Genomic DNA, 14198 nt, shown 5'->3' on the forward strand with positions numbered 1-14198 from the left:
TCCCTTCCCCTTTACCGGACCCTCCTCCCAGTGAAATGGCATATTTTCTCGTGTCTGGAGTGACCACGGGGTAGATTTGTGGCTTCAGGAGGGAGTCGAGCCTATGCACTTAGAGTCCCTGAGTATACCACACCTTGGCTCAGCCTGTTGCCGCAGCCTGGGATGCTGTCTTTGCCTCATTTATTCAGCATCTTTCTTCATTCACGTGCCTGGTTTTGTTGGCAATCGCGTGCATCTACGTAACTGAGACAGATGGGTGCCTTTGGTTTTGTTCTGGGCCTCTTACTGAAGGCAGCCCTTGCCAAAAGGCTGAAACCGCAGCCACTTTTTAAATTACGACAATGGAACCAAGCAGAGAAGCGAAGAGGTCTTCAAGCCTTCCTCCCTACCTTCGTCTAAAACAATAATTTTGCTATGCCAAGCCTACCTGAGACTCCTGTTCTTATAGAACATGGGTTTTTAGTTCCTAAACTTTTTGTTGTAGTCAGGGAAGGCAGGTTATGCTGCAGTGACAACCAGTTCCCAAATCTCTGCAGCTTATAATAGTAAAGAGTTCTTTCTTCTTTGCACTAGATCCAATGCAGGTCAACAGGAAGACTTCATTTACTGCAGCCTGTCAGATACCATCTGTCAGGTTTCATACTGTGGAAAGAGAGGGCTGAGCCGTGCACCAGCTCATACACACTTCCACCCAGCAGTGACACATGTCCCCTCACTCGTATTCCATAGGCAAAATTCTGTGGCTTATGGTTACACCAGACTTCACAGAGTGAGGGAGGTATCGTCTTCTTTGTCCTCAGACAAGGAGTTTCCAGTGCAAACACTGATAATGCCTACCAGACCACTCTCTTCCAGCCACACAGAGAACTTCCCCTCAATATCACTAGTTCTGAAACAGTGTCCATAAAGCATTGACAAATAATTGCCAGCAGGTGGAGGGAGATTTTTCACCATAACTCGCCAAAATGCCTCATAAAAATAGCATTTGTTGGCTGGGCACAGTGGTTCACTCCTGTAATCTCAGCACTTTGGGAGGCCAAGGTGGGTGGATCACCTGAGGTCAGCAGTTCAAGACTAGCCTCGCCAACATGATGAAACCCTGTATCTACCAAAATACGAAAATTAGCTGGGGATGGTGGTGGGCACCTGTAATCCCAGCTATTCAAGAGGCTGAGGCAGGAGAATCGCTTGAACCCGGGAGGCAGAGGTTGTGGTGAGCCAAGATCACACCACTGCACTCCAGCCTGGGTGACAGAATGAGACTCTACCTCAAAACAACAAAAAATGTATTTGTTACAGAGACGGCCAGAGATAAGACATTCTCAGACAGGTCAAACCATTAGTTGTCTTCCCCAGATGAGATTCAGCAAGCCTCCCTGCCCTGAGGGCAGCACACGCCACAGCTGAGCGGTTTCGCTCCGCGTGTTATTTCTCTCTCTGCCACAGTGCTCTGGATAATTGAAATGGAGAAAAAAAATCAATACCTCCCAAAGCAGCTGGTGATGAGTGTCTTGGATCTACAGAATCCTGCCGTCCACCACCTTCATGTAGGCCTCTTCTCCTGTGCTTGCCCTATGGCAGACGGGCTTTGGTTCTGACACAGGTGACAGACCCATCCCCATCTTTGAAGCTGCGGGCCAACGTTGGCTTTCCCCACCCAAACACACACCTACAGCACGTTGACACGTTCACACCTCCCTCATCGCTGTCTCTCTCCCTGGGATGTTTTCTCACCCATGGAACAGTCACTAACTTCCTAACTAATCTATGACTTTTCTAATTCTGTTCCCCCAAACAACTGCTAGGGTTTCTCTCTCTTTAGCTGCTCACATCTGCCGGCTTTTCAATTCCCCCTTTATGGCGCCTGGAGACAATGGAGGGAAACACTTGAGCTTTCTTTTGCTGTCTTTTGTTTTCATTCATTGCTTGGCAGCAGGTGAAGAGACACAGTAAGTGGCGAGTGAAAACATTCCTGTGCAGCTCCCAAAGGCAATTTCACTTCCTTGTCTCTTCCCCCATTTACATAAAGATGCTTTCAAGATCACCTTGTGTTTGCACATGCTGTACCCTTTTTAAAAAGATCCCTATTTGAGATTCTCATTTATATACGTATGAACATATACGTACAAGTGAAAATGTACGGGTACGTACATTTATGAACTTTTACAAGTATGAACTTATACATACAAGTGAAAACCACAAGATCTGCTCTCTATAAAGAGCCTACTATGCATCAGGTGATTCTTGTTCATTGCCTGTCATCCTTGCAACCACTCTGGGTTGGAGCTGTCTTTATTTTGCAAATGATACAGCTAAGACTCAAGGAGGGTAAGTAACCTGCTCAGTATCACATGGTAGGAAGTGGCAGAACTGGGATTTGTCCCCAGGTCCTCAAAGCTGACACTGTCTCCTTTCCAGCATGTAGCTATGCAGAAGCATCTGGTCCATTGTAGTGCTGTTATTGCTGCTGGGTGTATACCAGCGTCTCCAGGACAGTGACTACCAGTGTTCCAAAGGCCCCTTGCTTCCTACTAGAAAAGCTGGTGGCCTTAGACCCATTGTACAAAGAGCAGAAATTGATCATTCATCTCAGGCCCTACAGGGAGCCCAAAACAAAGTCTAGGCATTCAAGAGAGGTGGTGGAACAGAAAGAGGAGAGCATGAGCTTGGTTGCACGTATCCCTGTGTTCTGTTCTTCAGCTCTGCGAACTTGGGCAAGGAACCTAACTTTCTAAGCCTCAGTTTCTCCATCTATATAAAATAAAGATAATGAAAGTCCTGCCTTGTAGAATTATGGGGAAGGTCGGCTGGAACAGTTAAGAATGTGCTCTGCAGAATGCGTGGTACTGAGGAAACCCTCAATAAATGATGGCTGGCATTATCATTAATGCTAGCTGAGTAGTCTTCAGGGAGAGCATTTTATGAATGCTGAAGTGTTCATCTGATGTCTGTGGTCATTACTCTTCCCAGAGCTGTCCATCCATCTGGTCCAGGCCTGCAGCGCTGCTGGTCTGACCTCATACACCATTGCTCAGATCTCCTTCCGTGTTCCAGGGGCATGGTTTATTATCAAAGAGACATTTCTAAGCAGCTCGCCTGGGAGCTGTGCTCTGCAAGGCAGTTGTAAAGAGAGAGAAAGAAAAAAACTGTACCAAGGGGTAAGCTGAAGTTTATGTTCTTGTGACTTAGCTGGCAAAATCAGAGAAGTCGTGGTACAAGGTCACCAAACCACATACATAGCACCTTTAAGCAAAGGAGTTAGCAGCAAAGCTTTGTAATAGAGACCTGGTGCCAAGCTACAGGCCACCAACAAGGTTGGCATTAACCTCTCCACTAGTAGCCTGGAAATGGAGGACCCTCATCATAAATAAGGTGCTGCCATCATTTGGGTGCCCAAGCAGGTGCCAGGAGCTCTTCTGAAGACTTTATCTCTGGTGTGGTCATCTGATCTTCCCAATAACTAAGTACTGCCATTATCACGATGCTGTGCAGATCAGTCAACTGAGGCACAGAGAATTCGCACCACTGGCCTAGGGTCACACAGAGAGAAAGGGGCAGGACTGTAACCCAGGCAGCCTGGTTTCGGTGGCCATGCGCTAAAACCCTATTCTTTGCCTCCCCTTCTGAGCTGGGAACCTAATTTAAGACAGCAAGTGGGGTGTTGAGTGAGATCCCAGATGAGCCAGTGTTTGGAAGCCAGGAGTGAATACACCGGTGAAACTCTTACCCCTGAACCAGAAACGGCTCCTTGTGTTCCTCTGAGTAAACCTTGGCAGCTCTGCCAAGCCAGTCAGAGAATGTCTGGCTTCTCGCTGTTTTTGTTTAGACGGATACAAACACAGGGCAGACAGGAAAATTAAGGAGGGAATGTGATCAGTCTTCAGCTTTGCGGGAAACGGAAGGGCTGATGTGGAACAGTCGGCTGCGTAGCCTGGCAGCCGGTCTTCCCGACACAAAGTCATTTCTAGAGCCCCGGCCTTCTCTGTTCAGCTGACTCTGATTCTCAGCAAAATCCCCAGTGGTCCCGCGTCCTGTTCTCCCACTAAACTGTGCTCTTTCCATTTGCAGGTAACCTGGACATCACTCCGGACGACCCCCGCTGGATCGGAGCCTGGTGGGGTGGCTTTCTGCTCTGCGGTGCCTTACTCTTCTTCTCTTCCCTCTTGATGTTCGGGTTTCCACAGTCCTTGCCCCCGCATTCAGACCCCGCCATGGAGAGCCAGCAGGCCATGCTCCCCGAAAGAGAATACGAGAGGCCCAAGCCCAGCAATGGGGTCCTGAGGCACCCCTTGGAGCCAGACAGCAGTGCCTCCTGCTTCCAACAGCTGAGAGGTAAAGTGGTCTCATCCGCCGCTGCTCACAACAGTATGGGGATCGGGATGGTGGTGGTGAGTGAAGGGGTGGCACCCAGAAGTGGAGTGCCTGGGGACTTGGTGGAGGCAAAATAATATTGGCTTGCGTGACTGGCCTCTACCAGCTGGGCACTTAACTTATTCCTGAGACGTAAATAACGTGACTTGCTTAATACAAACAGAAATAAAGTAGCTACCATTTGTTAAAGAGACCCAGGGGTTAATACAGGACCTGACATTTAATAAACATAAATGTCTTTAGAAGGAAGCAGAATATCCCGTGGAGCTCTCTTGAACTCTTTCAGGCCACTTACAAGCACCTGGAAGCAATAAAGGACTTTTGAAGTTGGCTTCCTTTGCCTGGTTATCAGCATTCTTTAAAAAGCCACCTCCAGCCGGGTGCCGTGGCTCATACATGTGATTCCAGCACTTTGGGAAGCCAAGGCAGGCGGATCACTTGAGGTCAGGAATTTGAGACCAGCCTGGTCAATGTAGTGAAACCCCGTCTCTACTAAAAATACCACAATTAGCCAGGCATGATGACAGGTTTCTGTAATCCCAGCTACTGGAAAGGCTGAGGCAGGAGAATTGCTTGAACCCTGGAGATAGAGGTTATAGTGAGCTGAGATCGCACCACTGCACTTCAGCCTGGGTGACAGAGCGAGACTCCATCTCAAAAAAAAAAAAAAAAAGCCACCTCCAAAGTACATTTCTTTTTCTTTTTTTGAGACGAGATTTTACTGTGTTGCCCAGGCTGGAGTGCAGTGGCGCAATCTCAGCTCACTGCAGCCTCCATCTCTTGACAGTCCATGGGTTGAAGCGATTCTCTTGCCTCAGCCTCCCAAGTAGCTGGGATTACAGGTGTAGCCACCACACCCAGCTATTTTTTTTTTTTTTAATTTTAGTAGATACGGGGTTTCACCATGTTGGCAAGGATGGTCTCGATCTCCTGACCTCATGATCCACCTGTCTTGGCCTCCCAAAGTGCTGAGATTACAGGCATGAGCCACCGTGCCCAGCCAAAGTACATTTTAGATTCACTTTGTCCTTCAATTGCCTCCACTAAAGATGAGAGATGTTTTCCTGCAGAAAGAAATATTAACTCCGTCTTAATAACACAATCACACGTTAGAATGCAGCAAAGCTCTTGCTATCCTTTTTTAAAGAAAAAAATGTGCAACTTTTCTGGCAAAATGGTGAAGCATTAACAGTGATGCAGAATGAGAATGAGAACCCACCACCCCCTAAGTTGTTTCGGTCTTCACAAAATCCTTTAAAGACGAGAATGACGGGGAGCTGAAGGTAGCCTGGCAGTCTCAGGAGCTGCTCAGTGGCTATCAGGCGAGGTACGCGTGGGGTTCCTTAATGCACACGACTCCTTATTCAGGTCCCCTGAAGTTCTGCTGGATTTTAGAAATGAGCGGGCTCATGCAGGCAGGAGCAAGGTCAGGCACTACTTCCCGGGGAAGCTGGGTTGCAAAAGCGGGGTGGTGAGTCCTCTGTGCAAGAATCAGGCACTCAGCCGGGCCAACCTTCAGCGGCAGCAGATGCAGCCTTCCCATGCTCAATTTAGATGTTTCCTAGCGGTGAAAGTCTGTTTACTAAGCTTCTGTGTAACAGTGTGCACCTTCTATGGAGACGCTAGAGATTCGTGGAGAGAAGCTTGGTCTGTGCTGTCCTCAGCCCCCATTCTGTTCCTCACCAAGCCCTGCGATCATTTACTCTGCCCTGCTTCATTTCCACGAGTGTAAAACTGTAATAACACGGTTCCTCACTGACATTGCTGCCTCGAGAATGAAAGCTTTGCTCCAGAAGACTGTCTGTGACTCGTACCTGTTAGTCCATGAGGAATCTGAAGAGCTTGTGCTGTCTCTGAAAAGAGACACATTTAATATCCTAATGTATGTCAGTTCCACAATGGTTTCTACCAGTGCTGGACTGTAATAGACAAATGTACAGTATTTGGAATTGTCCATAACATTGAAGTTCCAGAATGCCTTGGTAGATGAGAAGGTCAGCCAATTGGTGTCCTCTGTGGTTGCCTTGGCTTGCTTGGAATGCCCCCTCCCCCATGCACATGGGCTGAATAAAATAAGCTTAGCTCCAGCAGCCCCCAGGCAAGGAAGGTGCCTGCAACCCCCCCATCCCCACTTCCCGAGTAGCAGGAGGGTGATGCCTGCTGCTCCCCTAATAGAACAGCCATCCACAGAAAGCATCCCGGTAACCAGACCCCCAGGAATAAATTGGGCAGGTGTGAGAGTCGGGTTTTCAAAGGACACTCTGGCCCTGGGTGACTCCAGCATTTCCAGGTTGCTCCCTGTCTCAGGATGATGACCCTGTTTCCCTAGGGCTCTGATTGTAAGAGCTGCACTAGTCATCACTTATCTTTCATCTCTGAGTATAAAAAGATGAAAAAGATTTAATGGTGCCATCAGAGAGCTCACCATCCCACATAGGACCAGGCCTCCAAGTCAGCAAAGGCAGCCCAGTGTTTTGAGAACAAGCAGTCCAGGTGGTTACAGAAATGCAGCAGAGGCAGAGAGAAGCCCACCGCTCCTGGGCCATGCGTCGCGGTGAGGGAAGGGTCAGAGGCAGAGCTGAGCTGAGTCTTGAGAGCTGCTGTGGCTTCTGCCTTCTTAGGTTATGATTCCGTCGCTCATTAACTCATTTGTTTTATTCCATTGGTAGCTACGGACACCCTACTAGGTGCTGAGCATGGCCTTGACTAAAGCGGTTTAGATTCTGGAGCTTATATTCTGCTAGGGTGCAAAAGGCAAGGTCAGTGACAAAGTAAGCAGGCACTGCTTGAGCTGCCACTGAGCTGACCAGCACACAGTCAGGTAGACGAGTCTGCGACCGGCGAGGCCTCATTGATTACAGATTGTGATCTGTGTACACACAGGCTTCACTTCTGATGGTTAATGATTTTCATTTAGAATTAACAATTCCCAGAGGCAATTGGTCCATAATGGACTAAAAGGAAGAAAGTGCTTCTATAAGACTCTTTAAGAGCCAAAATACAGTGAAATGAGCTATTGTGCTAGTAAATTTTTCACGTGCCGATGCATGAAGTTGGGGCCACTGTCATTTACATGACTGATTTCTCCATGTGAGACTCATGTGGTTGCCGTATGAGCTTTGCCAAACTGGATGAAGGGTGTTGGAATGCCAGGTAGCCCTGCATGCTAGAAAGCCCATGCTGCCACCACAGTGTGCTGTATCTGCAGTGTGCTACGCATTTGTGGGCATTAATCAGCTGGACAGTGTCGCGTGTATACACAACATTGACACTCTTCAACCCTGTATGTTGCAATTTCTCATCTGTTTTGTCTGAGCTTGCAAATGGGATTCTTCTTTGGCCATGAATCTGTGTACCCTGCCATATTCTGCAACACCTAAGGCCTCTGAGAAGAGCTGGCATTGCACCAACAGGAGCCTTCCAGCCCCTGTCTGGAACGGAGTCTCCCCTGCTCCTGAGAGAGAATGGGGCTGCTGGCTTTGAGGTGGACCCACCTGGGTTCAAATCCAGCTCGGCCACTTCTTAATCATGCAGGCTTGGCCACGCCACTGAACGCCTCTCAGTTTCACATGTGGTGTCCGGTTTAGTCTTTACCAAAGCTGTGTAAGGTCAGTATCACTGTTTCTTCCTGTCTACAGATGAGGAAACCAAGCTCTGGTGATAGGGGGTCTGGGTCTCTGGTTTGATTTTCAGGGCACTGCACTAAAAACAGCAGGTTTCAAAGGCCTGCTTCCAACAGGGGGCCATCAATTGGGTTTGCAAACCTTATCCAAAGCTGAGAGATGGAGAGCCCAGAGGCTTGCTCCAGGATACCCTGGAAGTCCCCATCTCATAGCAGCCACCCCATAATCATCTTACTGTGCAGAAAGCAGATGCACAGAAGGTTGTTAGACTCCAGTATGTCCCTGATATGGGCGCCTGCTGAGCCAAGGCACGTGTTTACTTCTTGACTGTGCCACCAAATAACTTTCCTCTAAGATCTGGCTCTGGCCCTGCTCCTCCCTGACCTTGCAATTTGGATGACCTGTTTTTTACACAAAGCTGTGTGTGGGCAAGACTGCACCCAGTGTGCTGAATCTAGCAAATGCTCAGAGTTTGCACAATTGCTTGTGAGAGGCTACGCCTGGAGAGAAGACATTCAGGGGCTGTAATAGACAAATGCATAGAATCATCCTCAGATAGTGTGTTAAATCTCACATCCACAGTTTTGTGCTTCGTTGCAAGTTGTCTCCAGCGTCTCTTGCCCTGAGGGGCTTTGATGGACATGGCAGGGTCTCTTCTGCAGCTACATGTCTGTCTGCCTCCTCCCTGTAGCTCTTCACAGTCCCTGGAAGACAGTCTCTTGTTTGCTGCTGTTTCTCCCTGGAATGCCCTTCCTCCTTCAGTTCACTTCTGAGCCAGACTCTGTTCTCACCTCCCCAGGAAGTCCCCCAGAACCCCTCTATGTACAAGCCCCCATGTACCCAGTGCTAAGTTAGCTGCATTCCTCTGAGGTCCACGGAATCCCTTCAAAGCATCAGTAAACACATGACCATGGCAGTCTTGCTGCTTGTCTGTATCTGCCCAAAGGTCGTGCGTTTTCCAGGGACTAAGCTGTAGTTCATTTCCAATGCATGGAACAGTGCATAGCATGTAGGTGATACTGGTTGAATGAAATAATAAGTGAATACTTTCTTGTCAGCGTCATGTATGTATACATGTGGACACATGTGCAAATAGCAGGTAATGATTGTTTTTTATGCACTGTCATATTTCATCCCTGTAGCCTTAGGAGGCATTGGTACCATTTACCGATAAGGAAAGTGAGGCTTGTAGATAGGAAGGAAAGGCCTTTGAACCCTGGGCAAAGGCTCCAGTGTCTGTCTTTTTAACCATGGCATTATGCTGCCCCTTCTAACAGTAAATGGACACTCTCTTAAGGAATAAGTGGCATCAGCAGACGCTAACTGACTTCTTAACAGACTGTATTAAAACTCCGGCTGCTGGCTGCAACAGCACACATGTATCCTAAAATGATGGCTCTTCCAGACACAGCTGCAGCCTGAAAGGAAGGGAAGAAGCAACTCCCTGCAAGCATTGGCCTGTCCTGACCCTCTGCCAGATTTTCTAGCTGGGAGGAGTGTAACCACACCAGAGGTTTAAAATCCAAAGGGAGAGTCCTGCCTTTGATCGCTGAGAGAGCAGGGCAATCAAAAGCTGAGCACTCTTGTCTCTGAGCGCTTCATGCTGACTACCAAGTGGTCTCTTCCTGTCCCAGAAAAGACAGCAGGTGCCAGCAGGTGCCGGCCGAGTGGGCAGGGCTGGGGCCTCAGGCTCAGAGTCTTTAAAACCACCACGCAAATCTAAGAGATCAGTTATGACTTCCAGAGCTCTTGCATGGACCTCCCCACAGGTGGCTGATGTGGTGATTATGTTACTAACCTCTATGCTACTGAACCGGGATCAGGACATCAGAGCTGGCAGGCGGTAGGGGAGACAGGGAGGGGTGACTGATGTTAAACCAGTTACCCAGATTCCCACGGCTGGGCTGGACCTCGGTCTCCAGACTCCAAATCCCGTGCTCTTTCCACTGTTTGCTGTAAGGGTTCATAAATTGTTCATACTGATGAAAGAGGAGAAAGGGAATCAGCCTGGGGCCCATGGAACAACGCCCTTCCTGTGTCTGAGAAACTTACACTTCTACTCAGCTTGCTCACCCTCCAAAAGAGGCCATGCAGAGCCCAAGCTCTAGAGAAGGTTCACCTCTTGAGGAACTGGGATCCACCTGGGTCCTTGATACCTCCTCTCCCCTCCAACAATGCTGTGATCTTGGAATTCGGCAGATTTCACCACCCGTATCTCTCTCCAGCCTGCTCTAGATCTCTGGTGATCTGAGAGTCCTTGTTAACACAAACAAGGTAACACTCCACACCCGAGCATGCCCTGGGGCCTCCAGGCTGCTGTCCACGCTGTGATCTTTTCAGAACACATCTGATCAAGTTGCTGCCTCTTGCTTTAAGGGATGCAGGCAAAGTCCTTCCATGGTCTCTGAGTCCCTCCAGCCCTTTCTCATGCCAGTCATGCCCTGTTCCCTGCACGCCCACCTTACCAGCCTCTTTTTAGTTCTCCTGATTTCACAGGCTCCCTTCCTCCTAGGACTCTACATTTGTTCCCTCCACTGGAATTCTGATTTCATCTCCAGACTTCTGCTTATATGTCACTTTTATTTCTTTCTTTCTTTTTTTTTTTTTAAGATGGTATCTCATTCTGTCACCAGACTGGAATGCAGTGGCACTGGCACGATCTTGGCTCACTGTAACCTTCACCTCCCAGGTTTCAAGTGATTCTCCTGCCTCAGCCTCCTGAGTAGCTGGAACTACAGGTGCATACCACCATGCCCAGCTAATTTTTGTATTTTTTAGTAGAGACAGGGGTTTCACCACATTGGCCAGGCTGGTCTTGATCTCTTGACCTCGCGATCCACCCGCCTCAGCCTCCCAAAGTGCTGGGATTATAGGCGTGAGCCACTGTGCCTGGCCCTCATGTATCATGTCTTAGGAGCATCTTCCTGACCTCCTGGTGGTGCCCCTTCCAAGGCGCGTCATGATTTTCCTTTACAGGTGTGAGTAATTTTTCTTTATTCCCTTACTCTGTGAGCTTCATGAAAGCAGGGACTGCAGCTGTTTTTGCGCATGTTCTGGTGCACAGCAGGTGCTCAGTGCCTGCTATTTGATATGGGGAGGGAGTAAATGGATTGCTGTTTTCCCCAAAGCTCCCTTGCCCTCTGTTTCCTCAGGATTTTTTCCTGTGTGTGACCAATCCATGGACGTAGATTGGACAAGAGCGTCAGGGGTCCTGAGTGCCACCGCCAGCCCACACGTGACTACCTGTGTTGGAGAAGGTCTGCTCCTGGCACCCCAGCTGCTGAATGGTAGAGGATGTGCCAGCCCTGGTGCCAGAGCTGACTTGCCCTGGGGACTTTGGGCTTCCTGTTGGCACTTGCTCATCTTCTGGCAGGTGCTTTATATCTTGGGCAGAGAGCACATTCATCCCCACCCCACCTCAGTGCGTCCCACCTTTCAGCAACAGCCACAGGTTTGCCTGGCCACAGAACGCAGCTCACGCCTCTGGCTTCTGCGCCTTGGCCTCCTCCATCCATTACCATCTAGCAGTCTGTTTCTGCCACATTTTTCCCTTTGACTTTCAGCATAATGTTACTGTGAGGAGCCTGGTGATCTGAGAATCCTCATTCTGCCGGGTAACCGGCTGAGTGTTTTTTATCATGCACTGTGTCTTCAGACCATGCTCTTCCGTGTGTGGGTTTCCCGTTCAGGTTTCTCTTTCCTGATTGCATGGTGAAGGAGACCCTCTGCCACCACCTCAAACACTTGGCATCTTGTGCCGGGCTGTGGTTTACATTCCGCCATATCACCGGAGTTGTTTTTGTACGTCCTTACAGACCAGACTGGTCACTGGCTTAAGTTCAACAATGTCCCCAGATAGGGGACCTGCTGGGGACAGCACTGGAGGGATAGGTCCCTAGATAAGCTGCAGCTGCACTTCTCAGGTTATTTCAGCAAAGCTACAGAGACAAACCATATGAGGCCGCCTGGCATGATGCCTGGCACTTTGTTGATATTCCTGGAGTGTGTGTTGAATGAAGGAAATAATTAGAAGGCCGCATTTCCCAATGAGGGTCCCTTGAGATGCTCAGGGAAAAACAAATCAATGGCAGCAATAACAGAAGGGTGGGGAAATGATTACGTGGTCACATAACTTTGGGAACCTGTGTGTTATTTGACCCTCTCTGAGATTCATATGTTGTTTGCATATTAAAGGCTCTGAGAAGGTCAGCTCCAAGAAAAGCTGGCTGACTTTGTTTCACTCCTTATTCATCAAACAGAGGTGACTCGGAACTATTTTATTCACATTAACTCTGTGGCCACTTGGCTAATGCTTCCAGAATAAAAGGTAGGAAGGGGAAAGGCTCACAGCAGGTTCAAAGGGATAAACTGAGGACCAGAGGAAGGGGACTAACCTCTATGCTACTGAACGGGGATCAGGACATCAGAGCCGGCAGGCGGTAGGGGAGACAGGGAGGGGTGACTGATGTTAAACCAGTTACCCAGATTGGAGACGCTGGATTGAAGATTGTAGCATTTCACCCCAATCTGGAAGGACGAGCAGGATCCCCGCAGATGGAGAGAGAGGAGCTTTGGGAAGAGGCACGGGATGAGCAGAGACACATGGGCAGGAACGCCCGAGACATGGTTGGGAGCTAGACGTCTGGTTCAAGAAAAGCGCATGCTGGAAGGCAGGCTAGGCCATTCCCACACCAGCAGTTCCTGGTATCTGAAGCTGCTCGTGGAGGCTTTGGCAAAATTATGAATGAGTTATTGAAAGCCTTAGCACTACCCTTCTGAAGTATCTGGACTTGATCTGAGGAGCCCTTGCTTCCCAGCCAGGAGTTTGAGTCAGCCTCACCTGTGAAGTTTCTTGAACTGCCCTGTGTGTGGGCCACAGCCCAGGAATTCTGATTCTGTGGGTAGAGAAGGGGTCCAAGCATCTGGATATTTTCAAAGCCCCCTAGATGATTCTGTGTAAACTCCCAATTGCAAATGAATGCCAGAAGCCATGGGGTTCTTTGAGTGGCCTCCTCTGGGTGCCAACAGATGAGAGCTGGTCCTCCTGCATTTATATAGGCAGGGGACATTAATGCCAGGGGACTCACCCACCAAATAGGCTTGAGATACTGTAGACTATGTAACCCTCGTGGAGATTCTTAAGTGATGTATTAGCACATGAAGGCTCTGAGAAGACCCGCTGTAAACCCAACACATGAGGAAATAATACCAGGAACTCTAGGCTTAAAGATGATTATTTTATCAATTGGGTCTGTCACCCCCACGGTTTCTTTTGTGAATGTCACTATTTCCCTTTCCCGACTTTGCAGAGTGAATGCTCCCATTGTTAGAGTTTTCATGAATGTCAAATGCAGTCAGCTTTGCTGCCACGGAGGTGGGCCACCACTCGTCAGAGTTCTTAGGGGTTCACGTGGAGTAGTGAAAGTGCCTATTTGCTTACAAAAGACTATTCCCTTAGTCCTTTTCTCTCTGCTGACTCTGACCTGGAAAGACACAGTGGTGGGTTTGAATAAGACGTTGCTGCCTCCCAGGCTTCTTTCTTTGTCTCTGCGATCTTGAGCGGCGCCTGAGCTTTTCCGACTTCACACTCTGGAGGGTCGGAAATGACTGAGGTGACACCAATTTGGAGCTGCAGCTTGCAGGAAGCTAAGTGCGCCTCTGCAGACACTTGCTTCATGCTTTACACTGGCTAATGGGCAGCCATGTGACTCTTTTTCTCTTGGGTCTTCTTGGTGGGGTTATGAAGAGTTGGTGATCTTAAAGGAATCAGTAGAATTGATGAGGATTGTCCCAGCCAGCCCCCACCAAGCTAACATTGGGATTTCATTCTAAACACTCATTTCTGGTGCTGATCATTTCTTGTTCATTCAAGGCACAAGCTTTTCCGTGCACAGGGAGCACTACCCTCCGCCTCTTAACCTCCAGAGGTTGGTCAACCCGGTAGCTGTTTCTCTAAAACTGCAATGAGAAGGTGCTAGGAAGCGCTCCCCTGGGCTCCTCGATAGCCTGAGGCAGAGGTTGAGAGGCAAGTTCATCCACAGCAATGAAACCACAAGTGAGTCTGGAGCTGGAGTCAGAGGCTGCCCCATCTGGGGCCAGTGTGTGGCACACACTTGCTTCTAGAAGACTCTCAGACACTACAGGCCTCCTCTCCCACCTGGGCTTTCCTCTACCCCTACTCAAGAGAATGGTTTAGACAGCTCC

General features: G+C 49.0%; 1 protein-coding gene across 5 annotated transcripts in view; it reads left to right on the forward strand.

Annotated features, from left to right (window-relative positions):
* The window catches only part of SLCO3A1 (solute carrier organic anion transporter family member 3A1), a 547211-nt gene that overhangs the window by 474132 nt on the left and 58881 nt on the right, over positions 1 to 14198 (forward strand). For all 5 annotated transcript variants that reach the window (XM_039479926.2, XM_039479925.2, XM_039479924.2 and 2 more), the window contains exon 4: positions 4069 to 4332. In XM_039479926.2, coding sequence (XP_039335860.1) covers positions 4069 to 4332 — 264 coding nt within the window. The remainder of the gene's footprint in view (positions 1 to 4068; positions 4333 to 14198) is intronic.

This window comes from Saimiri boliviensis, chromosome 5, assembly GCF_048565385.1.
Source record: "Saimiri boliviensis isolate mSaiBol1 chromosome 5, mSaiBol1.pri, whole genome shotgun sequence".
NCBI classification, from domain to species: Eukaryota; Metazoa; Chordata; class Mammalia; order Primates; family Cebidae; genus Saimiri; species Saimiri boliviensis.